The sequence below is a fragment of the Lotus japonicus genome, chromosome 1 (genome assembly GCF_012489685.1).
Source record: "Lotus japonicus ecotype B-129 chromosome 1, LjGifu_v1.2".
In the NCBI taxonomy this organism is placed as follows: Eukaryota; Viridiplantae; Streptophyta; class Magnoliopsida; order Fabales; family Fabaceae; genus Lotus; species Lotus japonicus.
Genome location: NC_080041.1, coordinates 136,007,669 through 136,021,429, shown reverse-complemented (window position 1 = coordinate 136,021,429; position 13,761 = coordinate 136,007,669). Strand labels below are relative to the sequence as shown.

Here is a 13,761-nt window from a genome sequence, read left to right as displayed (position 1 = left end):
AAGATTTTTAATTTGTCCGTTGGTAACGCTAAGTAAACATAAATTATTGACATATCTGCAGAGTCAGTTAGTATACATTTCGATTAGATCTTAACCCATAAAAAATTACGTATAAAGACCCGTGCCTCACAATCCTAGTCAAAACTAATCACTAATACTCCCTAATTGAAAAATAAAAAATCCCAACACAGCAACAGATTATTCCAGGCTCTGGTGTTAAAAAACCAGCATAAGAAGTGCCAAAGAGATGCAGATACAAACAGAAAGAAAAGAAAACAGCAGGCACGAGGCCAAGAGGGAGAGGAAAAACAAAACAGATTAAACTAGAGCAACATCAGCGGGAATAATAGCGTCACCGCCCAAGTCTCCCTAAATCCCTAATGTATCAAATTGACCCGGACAGTGTTGAAGCTTGACAGCACCTCCAAATAGAACCCACACCAAGTCAGATAGTGTGTACCCCATAACCAGAGCTGTGCTAAACCGCGAAATTGCTCCTCATCCCAAAGACATCTTCCTCTAATTGCTCTTCCAACGCACTGGGATTGGGATGACCTCTTCACCACCACTGCTTCACACCAAACCCACTTCCTCTGTTGCTGAATCCACGCACAAAACAGAGGACCAGGGAATCAGGGTCTCAAAACATGTGGTGGTGGTGTGGATCGAAGCATAAAGAAGAAGCTTCCGTCGCAACCTAGAACCGCCACCGCTCACAACCCCAGCTCCACCGCCGCAACCTCATCCAACCCCACCCATTGCAACCCATTCGAAACCCAGAAATCCTCACCTACTGAAACCCAGAACCAAGAACCCTCACCCACTGCAGACCCACCCAAAACACCACACCCACCTCCACTACCGCAACCCCCATTATCCAACCCATAAATCTCAAACAATCTCTCACCCCCCCCCCCCAAACCTCCAAAACGGATGCAGAACGGATGAAGAGATGATGAAGAGATGCAGAACGGATGCAGGGAAGGGAAGGAAGAGGTGGTGGCGCTGGTGTGGGTAAGGTTTTGTGGCTGGGGAAAGAGGAAGGGAAGAAAGGGATGGCGGCTGGAATGCTAGCTTTGGTGGTTTAGAAAGGGATTAGGGATTTTATGGTTCAGCCTTATTAGATTAGGTTTTATTTAGATTAGGTTTTTATTTAAATTAGGTTTTTTATTTTTTTTATTTATGCTTTAATATGAGTTGGAATAAAAAAATAAGTTTTTTAATTTTTTAATTAAAAAAAATGATAAAAGCCACGTGTAATTGATTACTATGACAAAATTGGGGTTTGATAGCATTTGACCTTAATTGAATTAAAAAAAATTTCTTAGGGACCCAATTTGATGCGAAAATTTTTCAGGCCCTGAAACTGATTTCCTTTACAATTTCAGGGGCCTTCTAATGTATTAAGCCTTTCTTTAATTGAAAGAGGTTTACCTTTTTTTTTTTGGTCAAATGTTCATATTTCATTCATAACCCAAGGGTTGCCTAACGACACTTACAACATGCGAGAATAAATCTCAACGAGCGATATCGCAATGCAAAACATGAGCAATTTAAGTACAAGAAGCATGCACACTCAAACATAAAGCTGAAACATCCAGCATAAAACATGATGTAAAAACCCTAAGGGCCATTCAAAAGCCCCTAAACCCCAAAATACCAAAGAGCCTAATTGACTTCTGAGCGGAGAAGTTTCAATCTTCAATTTTAACCGGCGCTCCCCAAACACAACTCACTCGGCTCTGTCGTAGTTGCAAACAGTCCGCTATCGGGAAAGCCCAAGAACGGCTTCAGCGGCACCAACAGGGGGACAATCCAACATCTCAGAGAAGTGAGGGGATAATAGGGAAGCTTTTGTAGATTGGAACAGGGAGTTGATGGAGCCAACAAGAGTGTGATAACAGCAAGCCAACCAGTGGAGTAAAGGAAGAGCATGCAGAGGACGACCCAAACCCTACTTCCTAGTCAATAGCTACGCTAACTTGATTGGGCTGATAGAATGGGCTTTTATAACTGCTTAGTTGGGTTCGCATTATCATAGTACTGAACAAAATACTATAGCTAGTGTTTGACCATAAAAATAAATACTATAACTAGTATAACAAACAAAATCACTATCCCTATCTTTTGACAAAAAAAAAATACAAGAATTATCTCTAGTTCTAACTTTCCACTCTTTATGCGTTTGGTCAAATTTTAATTTGTCTCTTTCTAGGTTTTCTTCGTTTTTTTCTTCATGCTCTTCTCTTAGGGCTTTAATTTCTTTGCATAGCCACAATGTCCCTTTCACGCCTCAACCAATTCATGCCATATGAAAGGCACGTGTGAGAGGATAGTGGATTTAGCCATTTAGGACATTGATGTGAATAGTTTAATCACTAAATATGGGAAAATATGTAAAGAGCATGAGATAAGCAACTTTTAAGGATTCATATATGTAACTCTATTTTGACATCACACTCTTTCTCATTCAGGCTAATGTAAGACTTCCTATGATAAATGTCACTTTACCAACTCATTATGATGAAATTTCACATGAGAAAATGCACTCATTCCATTTCCCTGAAGAAAGTACTTGACTTGAGAACAAGTTCAATGTAGAGAACATATTTCTAAGCATTTTCAGAGTTTAGTTTCCTTGAAAGATTGGGTTGAAGTCGAGCTTTTATTGATTAGCGAATTAGATGCCTAGATTTTTGCGCTAAATAAATACCTAGCATAAACAAAAGTACACGGGCAGTGGCGGCATTCTACAATCTCACCGCTCATACAATGCCCCCTATCATAATTTAGCATGAACATGAGTTTCAGAAGTAGAATAATATACACAACATTGCAGAAGAATATACACAAACATTGTTTAAATTTAAGAGTCAGGTTGCTCAGACTTCAATGTAGATGATGCAGAACTTCCATTCTGCAGATTGAGGCTGTTTGCAACCATGGAGTCACTAACCAAACCCACATCTGCTGCATCATCGAAATTGAGGGCACCTCGGACCTTGCGGTTGCTGAAAACAGAGGCAGAATAAATTAGGACATCATCGTGTTTTCTGGTTATGTAAATAAGTTTCCAAACATACCCATTCAAATGGTTATTGATTGCAGTCAGGTCTTTTGAAGGGCTCTGATATGCATGAGTGCTCTCCCCAACACATGCATAATAGCTTTTCGAGCTATGTGATATTAGAGCATCCATCTATGCATGCACATAAACAATGAATGAATACACTAATGCTTCTTCCTTCCCCTGTACAATGTCATATAGTGAAATGAAGAAAGCCAGACAAATAAATATGTACCTTCGACGATCGTAAGGGAGAGACATAAACATTGTGTGCGGCAGACACTTTTTTTGGGGACATATCAGGGAGGCTTGGGAAAGGTGATATTTTAGGAGACCCAGGACATTGAGCTAAATTTCCGGGAAAGAGGGAGGAAGCATACAAGTCAATGAAGTGCAGGACTGGCATAAAATATTATTAGTTTCAATTTAGATAATAATCAAGTACCGTCATTTTTATTATTAACTTCATGCATTTGGTCACTTTTCATGGTTGCTCCACCAGGGCCAAGTTCAACCAGCAGTGGCTTTACAGAGGGAATGAATATTTGATTGTAAAATGTAATGATGTCGACATGATCCTGTCCTGTTCTCTGTTTACTAGCTCCATTACGACGTGCTGATGACCAATCAACAAATACACTACGAAAAACTTGGTGTTTGCAATGTGGTTGCTTTCTGTAGCCCTGTATGATCTCCCTAAAGGTTAGGCTGAGTTGTGAAATCTGCAAAACAGTACAGAATGAAGAAAGATAATCGAATAAAAACAAATTCCAATCTCAAGATTCTTAACCTAAAGAGAAACCTTTGCAACTCCGTAGAAGCAACACAGAATGATTTGGTCAATATGGCGGTTGAAGAAAAGAGATGTCCGTTGATTTAGGATTCGCTGGAAAAGACAGTATACATTCTCCCTTATCTGCTGGGATAATTGTAGTCTTTCAACCATGCCACTTATTCTGACTGCTCCCAACTTAATGATCTAGGAAACATAGGAAGTGTAAATAAGTTTTAAAGCTTAAAACGACCATGAGAAGCAACAAATCATTAAATCTTAGTTGAACACATGAACCAGAAAAACTGCCCCATCAGCATGTAATAACTCAAATGGAAGTGATGTAAGAATCCAATTCAAAAAGGAAACTTAAAAGTATTTACGTGAAAGACAAACACATCTAGTAGATGCTGAACCAACATTAAAAGGTTGAGATTCAAAATGACAGAAATGTCTAGCCACATTGAACGACTAGGTCGTACATGCACAGTTACACAATATTTTCCTATGGGTCCATCAAATTGAAAAGTAGTTATCGAATGAACTTTTATTGACAACTATGCACAAGTTGCAAATCCTTTTAACAATCAAGATGGTATATAACAGTACGAAGGAAGCCCCAATACCTTGCCAAAAAAGATGTTGATCCCAGTTTCTGCACATGTTTCCCCTCCACCTCCTGGGTTTGGTTTTGTTGGACTATGGGGAATAAACATTCAACACAAAGCATCAAAAGAAGGCAACAGCAAACCGGTGAAAAATTGAAATAATGATAATTACATAGATAACGACTGCCAAACTCATCACAGTTATACCTGGCAAATGCTGACTGCAAAGGAGGTGGGGGTAGCTTTGACATAGGGTTGCTGAAGGGAAGAAGCCGATCTTTCACTGGTGAAGCGAAAGAATTCCGTTCCACAAACACATTTCGATGTTCTGTACAGAGACGCTTTGGTGATCTGGTATCCCCAATTTGAACTGAAATCCATTCATTGATAGACATGTTAATGGAAGTGAAAAAATATGCATTTTTCAACATGTGCTCTTTGAGGAAGAGTAGGTGTGAAGAGTAGGATAGAAAAGGAACAATTTTATGTATCATAATAGATATACATGGCAGCAACTCTATGGAATGATGAACAAAGAAGTATATGGAAACAGAGAATGTGTCTTAAAATCTTCAAACTAAGAGAGAGAGAGAGAGCCATTACTTGGTGAAGTCTCAAGCTTAGGCAAGGAAGGCACAGGAGGAAGCCCTCCGTAAGAGAAGTTAATCTGCATTGCAATCTCATCCAATGATGGCATTGGTTCAGCTAACATTCCAAGACGATTGATTTCTGCAGAAAGGGCAGGTCTAGCAACTGCCAAAGAATTATACATTGAAGAACCCTTTTGCCATACCATGCTCTCCAAAAGTCGTTCTTCCAATGAGTTCAGATGTCGCCTCAATTCTCTTGGGAGCGATTCTTCATGTCTAATGAAACTTTCAATCACCTTGCTCAGATCAAAAGCTGTAATCCCAGTCCTCTCCAGTACTGCAGGGAACAGCATTGTTACAGTCTTGTGAGTTGCCAGGACCAATTCTGCAGAACATGCAAGCATACACCTATGAAACCTCTCATTAGTTAGAAGAGAAGTTAAATTAGTTGCATGTAGTGTTTGGGCTTCTGCTCTGCACATTGCTTCCAATACCCTATAGTAAAACTTCAGTGCTTCTAATCTTCGCTGTTCCGCCCATATATTGTCCATGATATTTGCACTTTGCAGGCTTCCAGTTACACATCGTTCACCAAGAGGACTACTAGGAAAAATAGTCTGCAATATAATCAGTGCTCTGCACACCACATCATTAGTAATATCCTTGTCACATGATGTCAAGAATCGCTCTAGCTCTTGTGAGGGCTTTGAGGCAAGTGGACAAACAACAGTCCGAAGCCACTTTGCAGTAGTCATTGCCGTGCTTACAGGGGTGGCGGCTGCCATCTTTGAATTTGTACTACCTGTGACGCCATTAGCATGGGATGCAGGAGAGCGGTGGGGTGAGAGCGGACTTATAACAGCCTTAGCAGGTGATGCTATCGAATCAAATTTCCTCTACAAAGTGCAAAAATAGATAATTTTAGGTATTAGTCATACCAAAATAAAACAAAATTTCAGATTTTTTTTTTTCATTAAAGATACCTTTAGACCACTAGCTGAAACAGAGCCACCAGACAAACTTCCTGAAGCTAGCAGGCTGTCATCCTCATTTATGAATAACCTCTCATCTAGTTCACCCTTGTTACGAATCATGTCATCATAATCTTTTTCTAAGATGTTTAAACTAGATGGCAGAGATGATTCCTCCATCAGATCTTTGAAATAGGTCAAGCTATCTGCAAAGAGCGATAATAAAAATCTGTTTAAGAGATCATGTATAATGATGCATCAATGGCCAATGAAAGAAGGAAAGTGAACCTCTATCAAAATTCTCTAGGTTATCAGTTTGGCATTCAGATGCCAAACAGGGCTTCTTCTTCAATATATCTGCTATTAAAGTATTCGCTTTCACCATGGTCTTCCTCATCTCATCTTCTGAAGTGTTATAGATGTTGCAAAGTGAAGCGAGGAGGTCCACGCCTTTGCTACTTTTCTTAACTGCAAGAAATTTTGATGGAATTAGAAGAATCCACTTTTAAAGTGGCCTACAAGTAAATGAGTATGTGTGCATAGAGCAGGCCTCCATGAAAGAGAGCATGAAAAATTAAACCAAAATGCAGGGAAGAAGGGAAAACAAAGACAATCACCAAAGCGTGAAGAGTCACTGATGTTGAAATTCCGAAAACGAGCAGGAACATGAATAATTAAGATAGCCTGCAACAGAAACACCCAGCAAGTAAGAAATTGTTGCCTCCCCACCCCCACAAAAAGAAGCAAATATTACAACTTAAAAAGAATAGAGCAATTGAATCTATTTATCATGAAAGTTTTCAAACAGTCATTTTGTTATAAAAAATCATGTGTTTAAAATTCTAACAATTCTCTTCAGTCTATTCTACGAGTAAAGAAAAAGATATGAAACATCTTCAGGAAAATTCCAATACAGAAAAAGACTAAAGCTATAAAAATCTAACTTACCAATATGGAAATTAAACCGTTGGTGCAAGTCACCAAGTCTTTGAAACGGCTGAAAGCGTGTACACGAAGTGCCAAGAAAAGTAACCATCCAAAGCGATGATAATCAGATGCATGAACAGTAACAGATGAGTTCTTTTCAATATTTGCATCAGAAGCAACAAAGAACTCTGCAAATATACGTTTGTAGTACCTGGAACCATCAAAGTTATAAGATGTCATGTCAACTGTTAAGTAATATCATTCAAGCATGATGCGCTAAAACAATAATTAAACGTAAACAAACTTATATGACAAGTATAGGAATGCTTAGATATAGCATCTAAAAGTCTGAGATATGACTAGATACCATCATGCATCTGGCACGTTGGGTCCTTACAGATAAATTAGCATGTAAAGCTGAACCACAGCATAATTGTGATTACAGATAAAGTATTTGGTCTTTGATAAGCTCACTACAAATTCTTAATCATCTTATATTTCATTCTCAACAAGTCTATTACCATTTCATAATGCTTATAGTTATACACTTATACCACCTTAAGTAGATTACCTCTTATATACATATTATCATCCTTCAACAAAACATTAAGTCTTCTTTTTATGATAAAATACACCTTATATATGATATTACCATGGCATTACTAAAATGCAATGCTAGCAATCAAATACAACACATAATGTAGCATGACCTTCACTACCAACAATCTTCAACAACGTAAAAGAGGAATGTGGGATATCAGTCACGAGATAGGATTTCATTCAGGAATTCTAGATGCAAGGACTCAAAGGGTACACAACTACCCATGGAAAATTATACTTCATAGTATTAGCACATACTATGTAGTCCTTTATTACATAAAAATTAGCTTTTGATCCAAAACTCCCTTGAGCATTCAATAATTATTATAATATATTTTTTCAACACAAAAACTTGCTTATCCAAAAAGAGATTTAGCCATCAGGTAATTTAAGTAAATCCTAAAGGAAAAAAAAACTTGTTTTAGATTAATATCAAAAGAGGGAATGAATGCATGAGTTCAGGTAAACTTATGCAATATACATATTGGATAGAAAGTTCAATAATACTACAGATTAAGGAGTAATAATTGCCGCTGAAGACAATAATTAAAGAAATGGATGCAGACAATGGGCAACTCACTTGCTAAGAATCGTCAAATGAATAGCATTGGCATGCATCTCCTTTGCCTGGTATAGACATAGCAAAATAAAGAATGGCTTAATAAAAAACTGTTTCCAAGGATTACAAAATAATGAGACCATCACACACTGATACACACACAAGAACATAAACTATGCAGCTGCTTTGTCAATACCTGAAGTCTGTTTTCCCAATCTTTGCCATATAAATTACTTAAAATTGGACCAGCCTTAACAACAAACTGAGGAAGCTCTTTAAAAAAATCTGCAATGCTGTTGAATACGAGATAAATGATAAAAATAAATAATATAACAGACTCAATCTTATATATTAGGGGAAAAAGTCCAGTAAACTATTATCTTACATACTAGAAAGAAAAGTCCGTAAAAATACCTAAGCTTAGCTGCTCTCAATATACGACAAAAGGTCAGCCCAGTGTTCTCAGTCTCTTCCTCCCCACTCTCCTCATTTTTTGTAGTCAATCTCTTGACAGAGTATAAAATAAAAGCGAACCAGTATCGCTCAGCATCTTCAGACTGGAAAGGAATTATACAACCTCATGAATCCAAATAAAAAAATTAAATACAAGTAATATTTTGCACTAAAGAAAAATGAACTTATGTACCATTCCATTTCCCATTGATGAAACATATGTTAGTAGAATATGTTCGGTTTCTCCGAACAGATTGATTGCTTCTTTACAACTTTTCTCATCCAATGCTAGCCCATTCTGTCATTAAAGAGCAAATCAATAAGAATTTATGGATAAAGAATCACAACTTAAACCTCAGTTAATCTGCCTAAAAGCAAGCAGAAATTATATATGGAGTATGGACACATCATAACTGTTTGTTAAACCCAATGCGCCATATCATAACAAACCGATTTAATGGAATTTTTTTTGTTGAAACATTTGTCTATATTAGCGCATTCTTTTTTCTTTAAAATAATAATTCAACCGGGTTGGTCGATTCATTGCTCTGGACTTTTTTCATTCATGCTTGGCTCATTGCCCGTGTTCATTGCTTTGGTGGAATGCACCAACTTTTGGCCATGACCGAAACTCATTGCTTAGCGCAAATGGCGGCTGAACACTTAGCCTTGACAAGAAACTCATAACTTTGCGCAAATGGCAACTGAATTGTAGAGGATAACACTTTTATACCATCAAGTGGTGGCTATTCCCACTTCACACCCCAGTCCCTCCATTTTCTAGTCAAGTCCTTGTAGCCCATATATATTTCTGCCTAGCTTGCCCCTTTTTTGCTCAATCTACTCCATTTTCTGGCCATGTCCACTCATTCTGGCAAAGCTTTGCAGCTTCACCTGTTTCGCACAACTCTCTATCTTTCAATGTTTATTTTGTTACTTTTCTATCATCTCTCTATCTCCTGCGTTGACCATCGTCAACGTCTTTCTATACATTAAACAACTGTTAAACGCGACGCGCCATATAACCACAAAACGACAAATAATTTAATGTAAAATAATTTGTTCAATTAATAACTCAAAAGGGTTCGTGAATTCATTGCTCTGTGGACTATCTTAATTCATGTTTCGCTCATTACACGTGTTCTCACCTACTGTCTCAGAATATTCTTCTTGCGTTGATCTAGTGTAACTAAAATAAATAAATAAAAACTAAACTTGATCCTTTTTCATGCATAAGAATGTATAAGACGTCCCGGTTGAGGAATAAAATACTAGGGTACCTATGTCACTAATTTTTGCATCTTACTATCTTTATGAAAAGCTTAATCAGTTGATCAGTAGAGTAATTTCAGTTATATCTTCCTATGCCTCTCTCAGAAAAATGGAAATTCAACTAGAGCTAGGGTAAGTGCTTCATGAAAAGAACATAGCTTTGTTAATATCCATGCCCACTAGCACTAGAGGTGAGTCCTACAAGCAATTACAACAACACAAAAAAAAAAGATAATCTCACAAGAATCAAAATTCAGTAACAAAAAACTAAAATTCACACGAAATTGACAGTAAAGACAGAACCTTGCAAAAGTCGGCGAAGCGAGAGTCAGCTTGGTCGCCATTATCGACAGGAGCAACCGGAGGGTTGACAAGTTCCATGTCAGGTGCAGCTGGAGGACTCATGTAAGAACCCTAATTGGCACAAAATTCAGCCAGGAAGGTCGACGAATTGCAGTGAGGAACCACGAACCCTAATGAAAATGAAAAAAGTTTCTGAATTTTGCAATTAAGGGTAAAAAGCTTTGAAATTTTCAATGAAAATGAACACCCAAATGATTGAAAATAAAGATGGGCAATTGAACAAACAAAAAAACAAAGAAATTTGGAGATTTGGGAATTAGGGCACAAAAAGAAAGAAAGAAAGAAAGAAAGAAGAAGAGTGTGAGAAATTGAAATTAGTAGCAATGTGAGTTGTTGTTACAGAAAGTAAGTCGGTGAGTGAGTGAATGAAATGAATGTGATGAAGCTATTGGGATTTGGGAACAAGATGAAGAGAAGCGTTTGATTCGAAGTCGTTAGTCGTTACTTACAGTTACAGTGAGACACACAGAGCATGCGATGAAGCTAGCTACTGTTCATATGTTCTTCTTGAATGACACCACTCAACCATTTTTTACTTAAATTACATTTTCTGTCCCTTAAATTGCACTATGTGTGATTTTAGCCCCTTAGTCTTTTTAGGATATATGATTAGGGTTTTTCTTTTTGAAACATTATGATTAGGCTTTAAAAATGTCAAAATTTGGAATTTTCTAATTTTTTAAAGATTTTATTTTTTGTTACAACGGAAGATTAACAAACTAACTAAGAACGTCCTGACACAGCAGGGGAACGACACTCGCCGGTGGAAGCCTCCATTTAGTCAAATGGCAACGCATTTTGATAGCATATATCGCAAAATAATCCGCCACCATATTCTGCTCCCGTGGGACATGATGCACTGAAACCTGCCAATTGCGGCGCAATAGTTCACGAACCCAGTGTGTATCATCACGCTGCCAATACTGGTTAACATCTTGTGCCGTCATCTCGTAACTCCGCGGTAAGCACATCCCCATCTCCCCAGAATACTGCGAACCCCGACACCTGCCATCCTTGTCCCTCACCAATTTTTTAATGAAATTTAGTATTTGGACTAGTGATTAAATTAGGATGTTTTTTAGGTATATTTGGACTTGTGATTAAATGTTAGAATAATTAAATTGATTCAACTCGTGAAGATTTTGGTTTTCCTCTTAACAAGTCAATTTTAATTAGGATATTTTTTTCTCGTTTCCAAAATCTTCAATGAACAAGTTCAAAATTCAAGTGAGATGAACCGTTCTCTTCTCCAGATCCATGTCAAAACCATCATTCTAAAATAATTATCTAGCAGCACCTCTGTCACTTTCGGATATTTCTTTGCTGACTCTTCCTCCATGTCCTCATTCTGGAATGATGAAACTCGCTTGAAAATCGTCGTTGACGGGTCGTTGCTCCGCTACACGAGGTAGCTCTCGAGGGACGACATATCGGCAACGTCGAAGAAGCTCGACGGAGCAATATCGTCTATGTGGCTTTGAGAAACACCGGTGGCTCCAACATTAGGACAAGTGAATGGGGCTCCGTGTTTTCAAATTATTTAAAAAATACTGAAATAACCTTAAAATTAAATTGACTTTAATAGGAACTAATTGTAGTTTATTGTGCTATTAAAAAGATGTTGGTTGCTAGTGTCATCCTTCACAAAATGGTGTAGGAGTATCATAGCATTCCCACACACACATATATATATATATATTCATTTTAACTGCTGGTACAATATACTTATATTTTATATGTAGGGAAGTATATATTGTTTTTTTTAATAGGAAAGCAACTATATATTTGTTTTAAATATGATGAAGTTCGTACGTCTACTTTACTTAATTTTCTTTAAAAAAACTTTAATTATAACTTTCAATTCAAATATTGAATTTCTTAGAATTATATTCCATAAATCAAGTGAAGTAGTTATAGGAAGAGTTACACGTGTAATATAACTATATAAGTGCCTCAACTATGAAAGTGTAAAATTCCAACACTCGCATTTCCACTAAGATTGGCATGATTTTGTCCTTGAGCATGTTATCATTATCTATTTGACTGCAGCCACAAAGAGAGAGAGAGACTGAGAGAGTATTCCATTTAGATTCCTGCACTTTCTATCTATCTTTCAGTCCAGCCAACAATAATGCATGGTGCTGCTGCTCATAGTTTACTTTGGAACGAGCGGCGTGGAGCCTGTGAAGGACTCAATATGGACACCAACATTAACATAGCTTGAAATAATGGCTTTTTGGATGGTCCACGAAAAGGACGTTGGAAATTCCACCCCATCTCTAATTGTCTTGTTTGCAACTTTACTTGGCAATATAATTTCAAAAAAAAAAAAAAAACTTTACTTGGCAGTTGGCACTATAGCTAGTAAGACACATTTACATACACGTTACTTTACATGTTGACCATTTTTATTACTATTTTATTTGACTACACCTAGCTTTAGCTTGGACTTTCATTTTGTCACCTCAATTTACGAGGCAAAAGAGAAAAAAATAAGTAACCAGCAAGTGACAACAAAACAAACATTTCCTTCTCAAAAAACAAAATTCAAGATAAAAGATGACATAAAACTTTATTATGAATTAAGACAAAAATCCATTTAAATCTTAATTGGTAAAATAATTAATAACAAAGTGGTCTATTAGGATATTGAACCGACCAAGTTACTAATACTACGTTTGAATTTCGACAAATTGACTAAGTGTCTGTTGATTGGGTCTGTCATCTGCAGAGAAAATATCCATATATATCCCGCCTCATTATTAGGATCCCAAATTTATATCTCATAATAACACAATCGCTTAATTGTAATTTAGAAAGATCTCGACTATATAAAGGGTCAATTCACACACATGATAAAACATGTTCATTTGATTGAGAAATTCTAAAGCGTTGATGTTCGATCTACTTACCTTTACCTTTGTTCTCAAAGATTTTTCGCAATTTTTTTTTCTCCCACGTAGTCATTCCTTGATTAAGTGAGCTCACAACATTCACCAACCTCTTGCAATAAACCTATTACACTAATGATGGTAATGGCCCAATGACAATATTACATTTTTTGAATTAATCATCATCATTCATTGTACTCGTACTCACTAGTGAATAAAGTAAAACTCAAGGTACAACGAACCTTCATTGTACAAAATGCACCATCTAAGTACTCAACCTGAATCGCCCTCCTTTTCATTCACTAGTATAAGACCACACCAATCCAACTGTTTCTTTCCCATAGAGAGGCAGACAACATTATTAGTCATATGAATTGTTAGGTATGAATGACTGAGCAACTTTGAATATTCTAGCCAGTTGGTAAATTAACACATAAATAGAAGAATTTAAACAAAGAAAGTTGGGTAAATAGCAACAATAAACTAGGTGCCGACACTCTTCAAAGAAAACAAAAGGGAGGAGACCCTACACACAACACACCACTTCCACCCTCACGTTTTGATTAGTTGTCCCTTCTCTATGGTACCAAGAATGAATGAATGCAAAAGCCCCATTAACAAAAATACAGATAGACAATTTGTTGCTTATCAAAAAAAAAAAAGATAGACAATTTGTCAGCACCCAAAA

General features: G+C 37.0%; 1 protein-coding gene across 3 annotated transcripts; it reads right to left on the bottom strand.

The window, feature by feature from the left end:
• Positions 1-2,646: 2,646 nt before the first annotated feature.
• LOC130731344 (retinoblastoma-related protein-like) lies at positions 2,647-10,734 on the bottom strand. Of its 3 annotated transcripts, none has more exons than XM_057583608.1 (18): positions 10,632-10,734; positions 10,123-10,292; positions 8,741-8,845; positions 8,509-8,651; positions 8,291-8,387; positions 8,116-8,162; positions 6,957-7,146; positions 6,626-6,692; positions 6,297-6,476; positions 6,021-6,214; positions 5,051-5,933; positions 4,655-4,817; positions 4,466-4,538; positions 3,870-4,046; positions 3,513-3,789; positions 3,303-3,415; positions 3,084-3,199; positions 2,647-3,011 (listed from the first exon to the last, which is right to left on the bottom strand). In XM_057583608.1, the coding sequence occupies exons 2-18, from the start codon at positions 10,222-10,224 to the stop codon at positions 2,867-2,869; spliced, it is 3,072 nt and encodes a 1,023-aa protein (XP_057439591.1). In that variant the 5' UTR covers positions 10,225-10,292; positions 10,632-10,734; the 3' UTR covers positions 2,647-2,866. The 3 variants fall into 3 exon arrangements, with proteins under 3 accessions (XP_057439591.1, XP_057439593.1, XP_057439592.1); XM_057583610.1 differs by lacking the exon at positions 10,632-10,734 and adding an exon at positions 10,523-10,603; XM_057583609.1 differs by lacking the exon at positions 10,632-10,734 and having other exon boundaries at positions 10,123-10,607.
• Between the last annotated feature and the right edge of the window lie 3,027 nt (positions 10,735-13,761).

What these genes read in the sequence shown, in the direction of transcription:
- LOC130731344 (XM_057583608.1), bottom strand. Translation starts at nt 10,224, where the DNA reads ATGAGTCCTCCAGCTGCACCTGACATGGAACTTGTCAACCCTCCGGTT. An exon ending in ATTGGGAAAACAGACTTCAG is followed by an intron (nt 8,163 to 8,290) that starts GTATTGACAAAG and finishes TGTCTATACCAG; the next exon opens with GCAAAGGAGATGCATGCCAA. An exon ending in TCAACATCTTTTTTGGCAAG is followed by an intron (nt 4,047 to 4,465) that starts GTATTGGGGCTT and finishes TATGTTTCCTAG; the next exon opens with ATCATTAAGTTGGGAGCAGT.